Raw genomic sequence first — 14,426 nt, forward strand, 5'->3', positions numbered from 1 at the left:
TTAGTGAAATAGCCAAAAAATAATAAAAGGATCCTTGCTTATCAAAACTTCAGTGGCTACACAATGATATCCACTTCCAAAATGTGGCAGACTTACTGGTATTCTTGTCACTTGCCACTCCAGTAAGATTCAGTATAATCCAAGGTTGCTGCAAGTATGTTTTTAAATTTCTATATTGTATTATCAATTTCATGACCATTTGCCCCGTATTAAGATGCTCCTATTCACATTAGTTCAACAAGAAAAATACAAAATTACAGTACAGCAGTGGATATATGAAACAATGGCATCTCTGATAAACTGCGTGTAACAGGCTTTTAGACCTCTGTTACTCATAAGATTAGATTAATTTTCTAAATTTAAAGGAGTCAGATAATGTTCTGTTACTAGAACTAATCTTTGTATACCTGCAGAGAAGTAACTAGCTCTACACAATGAATTGACCTCTGGTTACCCTATTAGGGCCTTTAGGTTTGACATGAGACCGTCAATCAGTTCACTGTATACATAAATCTGCTGCTGACTGCTGAGTATCCAGTTTTGTATGGTGTTGTAAAGGCAGATTTTTTTAAATATTTTGTACTTGTTGAGGTGGCTATTTACAATTTGTATAGAAATCAGATGGCAGTTATGAGTCGAGGGGCACGAAAGGGAAGCAGTGGTTGGGAAGGGAGTGAGACAGGGTTGTAGCCTATCCCCGATGTTATTCAATCTGTATATTGAGCAATCAGTAAAGGAAACAAAAGAAAAATTCGGAGTAGGAATTAAAATCCATGGAGAAGAAATAAAAACTTCGAGGTTCGCTGGTGACATTGTAATTCTGTTAGAGACAGGAAAGGACCTGGAAGAGTAGCTGAACGGAATGGACAGTGTCTTGAAAGATGGGTATAAGATGAACATCGACAAAAGCAAAACGAGGATAATGGAATGTAATTGAATTAAATTGGGTGATGCTGAGGGTATTAGATTAGGAAATGAGGCACTTAAAGTAGTAAAGGAATTTTGCTATTTGGGGAGCAAAATAACTGATGATGGTCGGAGAAGAGAGGATATAAAATGTAGACTGGCAATGGCAAGGAAAGCGTTTCTGAAGAAGAGAAATTTGTTAACATTGAGTATAGATTTAAGCATCAGGAAGTCGTTCCTAAAAGTATTTGTATGGAGTGTGGCCATGTATGGAAGTGAAACGTGGGCGATAAATAGTTTGGACAAGAAGAGAATAGAAGCTTTCGAAATGTGGTGCTACAGAAGAATGGTGAAGATTAGATAGGTAGATCACATAACTAATGAGGTATTGAATAGAATTGGGGAAAAGAGAAATTTGTGGCACAACTTGACTAGAAGAAGGGATCGCTAGGTTGGACATATTCTGAGGCATCAAGGGATCACCAATTTAGTATTGGAGGGCAGCGTGGAGGGTAAAAACTGTAGAGTGAGACCAAGAGATGAATACACTAAGCAGATTCAGAAGGATGTAGGTACTGGGAGATGAAGAAGCTTGCACAGGATAGAGTAGCATGGAGAGCTGCATCAAACCAGTCTATGGGCTGAAGCCCACAACAACGAGTTCAAACTATTTGAAATATTGCAGAGTGTCATAACCAGGAATAACATGTAAATATATCACCATTTTATGGTTTATTGATACAACACTGTCAGCAAGTGCCAAGTTGTAAATGAATACTTATGGAAATTATATAAATCGATGGTGGTTAAACTAGTGTCCAGGAAGAGCAAGTAAAATGCAGAATTCTGGTGAAAATCACAAGTCCATTGACATAATAAGCCTGGTGAATATTGTAGTCCAAGTTCCAGTAAAGCATTTAGATTCTGAGTCCAGAGAGCAGCCAAGTAAACATTGAAGAGCTGTTACACTACATTGTAGAACTTCCTGGTTGTGGAGTAGAACATAGCATGATGACTGGCTTATAGTTGTCAGTAGCAGTGTTAAATAAGGCTTCATAGTTAACAGAGCTGGTGGCTGGGGTCACTGTATATTCTGGACAGACAGTTGCTGAGTGTTATGGGTGGCCAATTGCTGTGGTTTGAAGTGTGCGAAGGCGGCATGCAATGCTAGCAGTGGGCTGTGCAAGGAGAAGTGCGGCCAATGGTGCATTTGTCAGCCATGTGTAACAGTGTGCTGCTGTTTGGTGAGGAGATTTAATAGCGGTGGATGCTACACCCCTTTCCCCTTAGGAAGCATCTGCTGTGAATAAATGACACATCCATGGGGTCCGCCTGAGGGCCCTCAGCATCGTTAGCGACTTGGGGCATAGGAGCATATGGATGAAAAAGCCCTGGTTGGAGATGAAAGTTGTATGGTGTGGACATCAGCAGTGGAACAGGAGGAACCAGCTGCATGTCTTCACATTCATCCGGAATTACTCGTGGTTGGTGACTGGGTGACATCTCGTAGCCTGGGAAGTGTAGCCTCTGGGGCTGGGAGATGTCTGGGGTAAATCTCTGTTGGGGTGTGGTGTTGGTCAGCTGGCTGTGGACAAAAGGCATGTAGAAGTCTGGTGTTACACTGGCTGGGCGGCTTGGGAACTAGGGGACTGGCAACAATGGTGTGGAGGGGGGGGCGGAAAAAGTTGTTGGTAAACTAGTGAGAGACAAATTTGGTTTACATGCCGCGGAACCTGCCGGTTCAGATGCTTCAGACGCTGCTCACAGAAGACCTTCTGGCCCTGGTGCGGAATGATTGTTCCCAGAATCCAGGCTGGTTGCCAGCCAAATCATTTCACCCATACCAAGGTTCCTTCGAAATAGGTAGTGGTGGTGCTGGCCACGGCTTCGACATGAGTGGGCCCAAAAGGGTCCAGGTCTGCCATCCATGGAAAAGTAGTTCTGCTGGATTTTAGTCTCCCATGGGTTTGGACCTGTAACTGCTCGGAGGTATTTCTTCATCCGAGTTTTGAAAATGTGGACCATCCTCTTGGCTTCTCCATTAGATTATGGGTGGAAGAGGGGCACTGAATGTGGTGAATGCCATGCTGGGCACAGGAAGCTCGAAATTTCTCATTACATAATTGTGGACCCTTGTCAGTTAAGAGCACTTCTGGCAGACATTCAATCAAAAAGAAATTTTAAGCCTGTGATGGTGTTGGTGGTTGATTTGGCATTGCATCGGACAATTTATGGAAATCTGGAGTAAGCATCAACCACTATCAGCAACACAGTGTTAAACAGGGGCTTGGCAAAATCAATGTGTACCCACTCCCAATGCCAAGAAGCAAATGAATGTCATGGGGCTGCCTGCTGGCTTCGGCAGGATGGAAACATTCAGGTGAGTCGTTCAATCTCTTGGTTCATGCCCGGCCAGTAAGTGAACCTGCGAGCCAGGAGCTTAGTTAAAGATACCCCCCACCCCCCAAATTGATCTTGGTGCAATAGTTACAGGACATGCTGGAGTAAAGAATAAAGAATTACTACTTGGAGATGTCCCTCATCGGAAATGAGTAGAATTAATCAGTTGATCAACAAAAGCTGATCTTGGGCATTAAAGAACTGACAGAGTGCCACGGAAGTCTTGGGAAGTTGTCATTAGGACCATCCATGAAGTATGTGACTCCAGACTTGTTGGAGTACCTTGTTGTCACTGGTTCCATCTGTTACCTGTGGTCTGGTAATGAGAAAAGAATCTATGGCAAATTCTGCTTCTTCATCGGTGTGAAAACACAGAATTTCTTCTTTGTCAAGCTCTGGATTGGGTCCCCTTGGAAGGTGGTAGAGGGCAACAGTGATGGCATGCTCAGTTGTGTTGCAGAAGTGAATCTCTTCCTGGTAGTGCACTCAAAGTAAAGCCCAATGCTGGAGGCAGTGAGCAGTGTGTTTTGGAATCTTTGGTGCTGGATTGAATAGAGAGATCAGTAGTTTAAGGTCTGTGATGAGGTGAAACTTTGTACTATAAACAAAAACATGGAATTTCTTTAACATGAAGATGATGGCCAGTGCTTAATTTTCTATTTGAAAATCTGCATGTCAGTCAATATTTTCAATGCATAAGACACAGGGTGCTCAGAGCCATCCACCTCCCTGCAAGCCTGGACTACCGCAACACCTGTATCAGATGCCTCCATTGCAGTAACTATCTGCTTTGTTGGATCAAAATCTGTGAAGCATGTGGCCATCAACAACTAGAATTTCAACCTGTGGAAGGCACACTCGCAAGCTGGTGCCCAGTGGAAAGGCACCCCCCCCCCCCTTTTAATTTTTTATTTATTTATTTATTTTTAATAACTGGGCAAGCGGGCAGTTCCAGTTGCTGCTGTAGGTAACTGTGTTCAGTAATCTGATATCTTCCCAAGAAAGGATCGAAGGTGCTTAAGCGTTTTTGGTATTGGAAGTTTGTTTACGGCTTTGACATGTATATCCAGTGGATTAATGCCTAAGCTGGTAATGATGTGGTGTTTCAAATGATAAAGCCCATGCGGCATGTTAAGGTTAAGAAACTGTTGAGATTCTGCATCAAGGGGAACTTGGAGGTATCCATCCACTAGGTATTTAAAAGAAGTAGTTTCCACCTTTTAATTTTGACAGTAATTCTTCCGGCTTAGGAATAGAATATGTCACAATCTCTGATTTGTTGACATTTACTCTAAAATCACCGCACAGGTGGATCTTCCCCAATGGCTTTCACACTGACTAATAGGGTGGCCCATTGACTAGAAGGAATAGGTTCTAGAACTCCAATTGCAGTTAGGCAATCCAATTCTTCCTTTACTTTGTCTCTGAGAGCTAACAGAATGGCGTGGACTCGAAAGAACCAAGGCAATGTTTCAGTGCAATGTGCACCTTAAAATTCTTTTCAGAACCAAGTTCCAGGGTGAACAGGTCCTCATAATCTTGCAAAAGTGTGTCTTGGTCCGAGTGGGGTTCATCTTCGTATACCGAATTCAGTGAATCTTCTATTGAAAATTCAAATTTCTGAAGAGAGTCCAATTCATACAAGCAGCGGATTTACTCTTAACGACTAAGAAGGTAATGTGGCAGGTGACATTACGATATAAAATTATAAAGACTGTAGCAACCAGTCACAGAAACTAATTTATCTATCTTGCAAATCGATTTCGACTGATACCGGTCATCATCAATGCATTTTTCTAATCAAACATGCCATAAGTAGAAGTACTGTCCTTGGCAGATTTCTATCAAGATATTACTGAAATTTTTATTTCTACACACGCAACTACATTAGAGGTACTCTTTTTATTATTACCAGTTCTGAGATGATAGATGTTGATCCTAGCATTAGTTTCACTAAGACAGTGAACAAAGCCTGCTTTGCATCAGAAAACATTCTTATCAGAACATTGACCAATAAATGTAATATATAGAACATCTGAAATACAAAGTCAAATACAAAAAGGTGCGGATGCATGTGACAGTCAAAGTAGAAGTGGAATTTTCATAGAACATCTTAACTGTTTCAGTATGTGACCAGATGGTTTCTGTGACAGGTATATGCATAAATGATGATGTACTTGGCTAATGGTTCATTTAACTAGCATCAAAGCACAGTATTTCCTATGTTACTACTGAAAGAAAAATAATTCACAATAAATAAGTAAATAAAAGTTTTGTTATCAACTGTTCTGAAACATCTATTATTAAAGAAGAAGGTGGGTTACATAATGACTTTTCATATGCAAGACCTCTTAAATTATGTGTAAATTCAAGAGGATACTAGGTTACTGTACTTACTTTTCTACTTAAAAAGTAGCAATACACTATGTAATGTACCAATTGTTTGTTGTAGTACACACAGAACAGTTTCTTAATTAATGTTAAATGCTATGCAGAATGTATAATCACAATGTGATTGCTTAATGATAGTCCTCACTCATGTTGCTGGTGATAAACTTTTGGGATATTTGTTGGACAGTTATTATGTATATAATCTCATGGCTGCTTTGTTCTAGGTGAATGGGAACAAGCATATTCACGTAAAGATAAGAAGAACCGCAAGAAAGATGACATTGAAGCCTCTGCTGGTAAGTTACAAAGCTACTCAGATGTGTTAGTGTTGAGGATGTACTTGCAGTATACAGTCTCTCTCTCTCTCTCTCTCTCTCTCTCTCTCTCTCTCTCTCTCTCTCTGATTCCCTGTCTCCTTTCCCACTCCTCCTCCTCCTCCTCCTCCTCCTCCTCCTCCTCCTCTTTGTCTCCCCAAAACCTCCCCCTTCATCTGTCTCCCTCATCTTGACATCAGATAGGTTCCTCACAGCCTGGGGTCTGAGAGACCTTTCTCCCCCTTTTCCAACCTCTCTTTCTTCTCTTATAAATTCTGTAAGTTAGATATAGTTTTTTCCTACTTTTAAATGTCTGTTAGCAGTACTTGTAATTTTTTTGCTCCTGAAAGTAAATACCAACCTACTACCTTTTCTCCCTGTAAATTCTGTTTTCTGAAGTGAATTTTCCCTTTCAACAAATAATGGACCAGCGAACCATTTAGTTACTTTGGTTGTGACTTATAAACAAATGTAGCAGAAAACCTGGACCAATCAAAAGGCTGCTAAAAGTTGAAATGTGGAGGAAACACGAATAAAATTTTATTAAAAGGAAAGAAAACCATGCAACTGGGCCCCAAAGAGCATCTGATAGTTGACAGACTGTTATGTCATCCTCAATAATTAATCGTTGCATGCAATATAGAGAGACATTCCAACTCTAGAGCCACTACCTCTCTGTCAGCTAGCTCCTCAGTTGGCATCACAAGGCTGTATGCACCCCAGCCCACTCAGCCCATCAAGGAAAAGTCCCTACCAGTGCAGAGAATCGAACCTAAATCCCCCCACATAATAGTCTGTTGTGTTGACAATTTGCCTATGGAGACGAACATAAAATTTTATAAGATGGATAAACTCCTAATATTGATGTGTGAAAATGAATCATAGAAAACAAGAAAAATATATATTGATAGTGCAGGAATAAAATAAAAGTATGTAGAAAGACAATACCAGAAATGAGTCGGTTAGGAAAGAATTAAAAAAGTCTGACGGACAAAAGTAAAGTTGTACATGCATGCGCGTGCTCACGTGCAGCTGCAGGATGTGAAGTTGTATTTTACAACTGTCATTGTACTGAAATTTCACATTTGAGAGGCCACCTGTGGACCCTGGGGTTAGAATAGGCCCAAGGTATTCCTGCCTGCCATAAGAGGCACTAAAAGGAGTCTCTCACATTTTGGCCTTTATGTGATGGTCCCCTGTAGGGTTTGACCTCTATTTTTCAAAATTTTCCCGAAGAGCAGCTCAGTTGGGGAAGGGCACCTTTCATGGTGCATCGTGTTCATTGTGCATTGAGATGTTTAGCCCACTCTCTCGTTGTGGCATTGCAGTCCTGCTCATTCTCTGTCTCTTTGGGCGAGGATACCTACGTGGGTGCATTTTTCTCCATCCACTATGCAGTGCTGTTTTCTGCACAGACGATGGTTCTGGACTACTTTGCACCTCATATCCAGCACAGTAGCCAGTCCGTTGTGATGGGGCCGCCATGTACCCGGTTGGTTGTAGCCCCCTGACTGCACAGGGATCGCTGAGCTGATGGTTGGTTGGTTGGTTGGTTTGTGGGGGTTAAAGGGACCATACTGCTGTGCTGGTGCCTGTGCCGTTAACTCTCCACATGTGCCCAGGAGTAGATGCCCATCCCCCTGGGGCATCGGGACTCCTAGCAATGGCCAGGATGCTAAAGCTGGATGGCACCTGTAGGAATGGCCCTTGGTCAGAGTGGGTGGCATCAGGGCGGATGACAAGCCATGAAGTGTAGTACGTCATCTCTTGCTGGTGGTCCACCACCAGCTGTCTCTAAGCAGTCAAAGTCTAACTTCATTGTTAAGAAATACGACCCCAGATCATTCACTTCCCTGGCCACACCATGGGAGGAATGCCAGGTTAAGGATGGCAACAAAGCTTATTCATCCCACTACCTCATCTGTACAAGAGTTGATGTGGAACCTTTCATGTCAATGGCGTCTCAATTCTTTGTGGAGCATTTAGAGGACAAGTTTGGGGAGGTGGAGGGCTTGTCCAAAATGTGGTCAGGGTCAGTCTTGATAAAAAAAAAACAGCATCCTCTGCCCTGTCATGGGCATTACTCACTTGTCATGTTGGGGATGTATCTGATACTATCACACCTGTAAGAGCGTAAATATGGTCCAGGTGCATCCATCAGGGTCCAAGGGATAATCAGGTTGCCAGTGGTGCCTTCATCTTGGCCTTCAAGGGTGACACATTACCCAAAAAGGTCAAGTTGATGGTCTACCGCTGTGATGTCAAGCCATATATCCCTGCCCCGATGTGGTGCTTTAAGTTCTCAAAGTTCGGCCATATGTCTTGCCACTGTACTTCCAGTGTCACGTGTCGAGAGTGGGGACTTCAATCACATCCCAATAATCCACGTGCCCCAGCTCCCATCTGTGTCAACTGCAGAGAGGAGCATTGACCTTGCTCTCCAGGCTGCAGGATCTTAAAGAAAGAGAGGAAAATCGTGGAATACCAGACCCTGAACCGACTTACCTGCACTAAGGCTAAGCGAAAATGTGAGAAGCTACAGTCTGTGCGTATGACATCCACTTATGCTGCCACTGCGAGAACTGTTCTAGCACCTTCCGTTTCACCGCATACAGTTGGCTCTGAGTCGTCAGACTCCAACTGCCCCGTTGATGGTGGGGGAGGCGGGGAGGGGGGGGGGGGCACTTCCCTCCCTGTTGCTCCTCCACCACCTACTTCGGGAGCAACACCCCCCTCCCCCTCCAACCTTCGGAGACATTAGTTCCCACTTCTTAGTCCCCACTTCTCAACCGGATAAGCGTGCATCTTCTTAGGTTCCTCTCACTAGAAAGGGGTCCCTTGGGTCACTCCCTTACCACGTTCCTACCAGTGGCAAAGCAGAAACCTGCCAGTGGATGAAGCAACCACAGTTACCTGGTCGTAGGGCTTCACGGTCCTCTTCAGACCCTGAGACTGACTCAGTGAAACCCTCCCGGCCAGAACAGCCAAAGGTGCAGCAAGAGAGAACAAAAAAAAAAAGACCACCCCCTAAAACCTAGACATTGCGGTGGCACCCATACCACTGGCACCTACAAGTTGTGTGTCGGAGGATGAAGTGGAGATTCTAGTGTCTGCTGAGGACCTAGATCTCTCTGGGCCCTCAGGCACAATGGATGTTGACCACACAGTTACTTATCCAGTGGCAGCAGGTGACCTTGAGGTGTAAACAGCCTCATTGAGTGTTTCATGCCTACCCAATCTCAAGAGCATGTCATCCACCAGCGGAATTGTGGCACTTTTTTCCACCACCGCCTGAGCTACTTACAGCAACTCGTACGCTTTACACCTGCTTTCTGCATTGCCCTCCAGGAAACCTGGTTCCTGGCAATGCGGCGGGCCCCTGCCCTCCGCAGCCATAGGGGATATTACAAGAACAGCAGTGGCTATAATAGCGAGTCAGGTGGAGGTTGTGACAATGTCCTGTGCCAGTGAACCTGTGCCTCTTCACACCACTCTTGAAGCTGTGGCTGTCAGGATAAGGACGACAAAGGAAATAACTGTCTGTAACATATATCTTCCTCCAGATGGTGCAGTACCCCTGAACACATTGGCTGCACGGATTCAACAACTTCCTAAACCCTTCCTACTTTTGGGAGGTTTTAAAGTCCATAACCCCTTGTGGGGTGGCATCGTGCTTACTGGCCATTGTAGAAATGTCGAAACTTTCCTGCCTCAACTCGACCTCGACCTCGACCTCTGCCTCTTGCATACTGGAGGCCCCACACATTTCAGTGTGGCTCATGGCACTTACTCAGCCTCTGCAGCCCAGGACTTCTCCCATCTGTCCACTGGACAGCACATGACGACCTGTGTGGTAGTGACCACTTCCCCATCTTCCTTTCACTCCCCCCAGCATCATGCCCACAGACACATACCCAGATGGGCTTTCAACCAGGCAGACTGGGAAGCCTTCACCTCTACTGTCACCATTGAATCTCCCCCACATGGTGCCATCCATGTTGTGGTTGAGCAGGTCACTACAATGATTGTTTCTGCAGCGGAAAACATGATCCCTCGTTCTGTAGGGTGCCCTCGACAAAGGTCAGTGCCTTGGTCAATGCCGGAATTTGCTGAGGCAATTAGAGCATCAGTGATCTCTACAGCAACATAAGCAGCACCATTCCTTAGACCACCTAATAGCCTTTAAATGGCTCCGTGCCTGTGTTTGCCAGCTTATAGAAAGATGGGAACAGGAGTGTTGGGGGAGAGACGTCTCGGCCATTAGGTGCCATACGTCACCTTCCCAAGTCTGGATGAAGATCAGACGTGTTTTTGTGTACCAAACCTCAACAGGTGTCTCTGGCATTAACATAAATGGCATGTTATCTACAGACACAAACGCAATTGCCGAGCACTTTGATGAGCACTATGTTCGAGCCTCTGTGTTGAGGAAGTACCCCCAGACTTTCGCACCCTTAAATGGTGGATGGAAAGGAAAGTCTTCTCGTTCATTACACGCCACAGTGAACCCTTTAATGCCCCCTTTTACAGAGTGGGAGCTCCTCAGCACCCTTGCACATTGCCCCGACACAGGTCCTGGGCTGGATCGAATCCACAGTCAGAGGATGAACCATCTCTTGTCTGACTACAAGCGACATCTTCTCATCATCTTCAACTGGCTCTGTTGTGATTATGTCTTTCCATCGAAACGGCGAGAGAGCACCATCATTCTGGTGTTCAAATCTGGTAAAAACCCACTTGATGTGCATAGCCATCAGCCTCACCAGTGTTCTTTGTAAGCTGCTGGAATGTATGGTGCATCGGCGGGTGGGTTGGGTCCTGGAGTCATGTGGCCTACTGGCTCCGTGCCAGGGCGGTTTCCGCCAGTGTCGCTCTACCGCTGACAATCTTGTGTCCCCCAAGTCTGCAATCCGAACAGCCTTTTCCGGATGTCAACACATTCTTGCCGTCTTTTTTTTTTATTTACGAAAAGCATATGAGATCACCTGGTGACATCATATCCTTGCCACATTGTACGGTGGGGTCTCGAAGGCATGCTCCCGATTTTTATCCAAAACTTGCTGTACTTCATGCTATCCATTTCCAAGTTGGTACCTCCCATAGTTCCCAACATATCCAGGAGAACAGGGTCCCACAGGGTTCTATATTTATTGTATCTCCAGCTATAGTTAAAGGTCTAGCAGCAGCTGTAGGGCTGTCCATCTCATTTTCTCTGTATGCAGACTACTTCTGCATTTCATACTGCTCCACTGGTACCGTTGTTACTGAGCGGCACCTACAGGGAGCCATTCCCAAGGCGCAGTCAAGGGCTCTGGCCCACGGTTTCCAGTTTTCGGCCACAAAATCGTGTGTTATGCACATGTGTTGGCATCGTACTGTTCATCCGGAACCAGAACTTTACCTTCATGATGATCCACTCACTGTAGTGGATACACATTGATTCTTAGGACTGGTTTTCGATGCCGTATTGACTTGGCTTGCTCACCTTCTTCAGCTTAAGCAGAAGTGGTGGCAGCACCTCAGTGCCCTCTGCTGCCTGAGCAACACCAACCAGGGTGCAGATCTCTCTACACTGCTGCAACTTTACAGAGCTCTTGTTGAATCCTGCCTTGAATATGGGAGTCTAGTTTATGAGTCGGCGGCACCCTAAGAGTTGCATTTACTCGATCCAGTGCCCCCTTGCGGCGTTTGACTAGTGATGGGAGCTTTTAGGATGAGTGTGGTGACCAGCATCTTGGTGGAGGCTGGAGTCCCTCCATTGAAGGTTAAGCGTGCACAACTGCTCACCAGTTACGTTGCACACGTTCGTAGTTCTCCTGCGAATCAGAATTACTGTCTCCTTTTCCCACCTACCATGGTTCATCTCCCACATCAGTGGCCCAGGTCAAGACTTACAATTGCAGTTCGTGTCTGATCCTTTCTATCCGAATTTGAGTCTTTGCCTTTACTACCTATAGTTGAGGTCTATTCACTTACACCTCCATGGTGTACACCTAGGCTGTGGCTTCGCAAGGACCTTTCACATGGCCCTAAGGACTCAGTTAACCCCCGCAGCTCTGTTGCCACTTCCTCTCGATTCTTGACATGTACTCAGGCCATGAAGTGGTTTACACCGACCACTCAATGGCTGATGGTCTCATTGACTTCGCATGTGTCCATGGAGGACATATTGAACAGCATTGCTTGCCCAATGGCTGCAGTGGTTTCACTGCATAGCTGGTGGCTATATCTCGTGCTCTTCAGCACATCCGTTCGTGCCCTGGGGAGTCATTTCTTCTGTGTACTGACTCCTTCAGCAGCCTACAAGCTATCAACCAGTGCTACCTTTGTCATCCTTTGGTAGTGACCATCCATGAGTCCATCTATGACCTGGAATGGTCCAGTCATTCAGTGGTGCTCATCTGGTTCCCAGGTCACATCAGAATCCCAGGCAACGAACTTGCCGACAGGCTGGCCAAACAGGCTACACGAAACCTTTGGAGATTGGCTCTCCAGTAACTGACCTGTGTTTGTTTCTATGCCACAAGGTTTTTTTGGCTTTTGGAGACAGAATGGCATAGTCTCAGTATGCACAACAAACTGCGTGCCATTAAGGAGACTACCACAAATGTGTGGAAGTCCTTGATGCGGGTCTCTCATGGGGACTCTGTGGTTCTCTGCTGGCTCTGCATTGGCCACGCTTGGGTGACCCACGGCCACATCCTGCGCTGTGAAGACCCGCCTCAGTGTCAAGTGTGACGTCTGGTTGACAGTGGCCCATATTTTGGTGCACTGTCCCACTTTGACTGCACTGCAACAAAATCTTGGGTTTCCGGACTCATTATCACTAATTGTATCTGAAATTGCCTCATTGGTTGATTTAGTTTTATGTTTTATTTGCGAGGGTGGGTTTTATCATTTAATCTTAGTTTTGGCGCATGTCCTTTGTCCCTGTGTGTCCTCCAACCTAGTGCTTTTATGGTGGAAGTTTTAATGTGTTTCATAGAAGCTGGTTTCTTCTTTTTATTCTCATGGACGTCCAGCCATGGTAATCTACTTTGTCATTTTAATCTCATCTACCTGTTTCTTGTGTTTCTGTGGTTTTCTTTTCCCCTTTCATCCATTTAAGTGTTTGTTGCCCTTCTGTTGTTCTTGTGGTTTTTCCTTTCATTCCGTTTTGTGTTGTAAGTCTCATTTGTTTTATTCTCAGCCTTGTGGCATTGTTTAATTCGGAACTAGGGACCGATGACCTAGCAGTTTGGTCACTTCCTCCCCTTTTAAACAAACCAACCATCCATCCAGCTAACCAACCATCCATCTCATTGAGGTCTGTGTTGTAAATAGTATTGTGAGGAAGTTGTAAGGTTCAATAGATGTTCTGTGATTGTTCTGATGTGGTGATTGATTCAAAGTTCATAGTATGATAAGGAATCAAACACAGAAACCATAAAGTTAAGTAATTTTTGTGGCAAAGATGCCACATATATTGTCAGGAGATGGCAGATATATTGTCAAGGGATGCCACATACATTGTAAATGAGAAAGCTGAATAGCGATTAGTATCATTCTGTTTCTCTTCACATTAGCTCACTGTTAATAAAGAACTGTTTTGTCAACATTGCCATGTGCAGAATTCAACAGACGCACAAAATTAATATTGTGAGCTTGAAGTTGAATCCCTGCCAGTCAATATTTTTCATATCATTGTATCATAGGCTTCTATTAAATATTGATTGATCACACAAATTGATGATTGCAGAGGATGCAAATCAACTTGTATTTTTCACTTAACTAGTTCATCATGTAGTAGTTGCCGACAACTCAGAACTAATTACCTGTAATCTTGTATTGTAATTACTTTTTGTAAACTGCTGGTAACATTCTATTACTTCTTAAGTCAAGTCTGGTTGGATAACATTTGTGTCTTCGTCACTTAGTAAATAAAAATGAAGTAAATAAGTTGTTTAGTAATTCCTCACAGTATCACTTAAAGTTTTACAGAGTTATTGGGATTTGTTACCATTTTGACAAATTAAATGAGAAATAGCTGCTTGTACTTAATTATGAAAAAGTTGAACAAGTTTGAAATTCCCAAGTATAATCAGCAATTATATAAATTTTAGAAGCTTGAGATTAGACTTTGTGACTTTCTGTAAATGAAAAGAATATTAATTTTTTTTCAGTATGCTGTAGAAGTGGCACTGTTCAGCTTCTTTAATTTCACTTCATAGTCCGTTACTTTTAAAGTGTTGATCATTTCCACTGCAGTCAGACCAGTCTAAACAACTTTTATCCATCCTAATTTGAAACACCCTTTCTTGATGAGACACTAGATAAATTGTGGGCAAAAAAAGTACTTGTTTTAACTGTAGCCACCAGAAGTTATTTTCAGTAAATTATTGAATGAGCTCTGAGCATGTCAGAACAACAGACTAA

At 43.9% G+C, this 14,426-nt stretch overlaps 1 protein-coding gene across 1 annotated transcript in view; it reads left to right on the forward strand.

The window, feature by feature from the left end:
* LOC126356186 (cylicin-1-like) overlaps nt 1–14,426 on the forward strand; it is a 71,431-nt gene that overhangs the window by 36,377 nt on the left and 20,628 nt on the right. The window contains exon 3 of the mRNA XM_050006964.1: nt 5,922–5,993. Coding sequence (XP_049862921.1) covers nt 5,922–5,993 — 72 coding nt within the window. The remainder of the gene's footprint in view (nt 1–5,921; nt 5,994–14,426) is intronic.

Source organism: Schistocerca gregaria, chromosome 3 (genome assembly GCF_023897955.1).
Source record: "Schistocerca gregaria isolate iqSchGreg1 chromosome 3, iqSchGreg1.2, whole genome shotgun sequence".
Taxonomy (NCBI): Eukaryota; Metazoa; Arthropoda; class Insecta; order Orthoptera; family Acrididae; genus Schistocerca; species Schistocerca gregaria.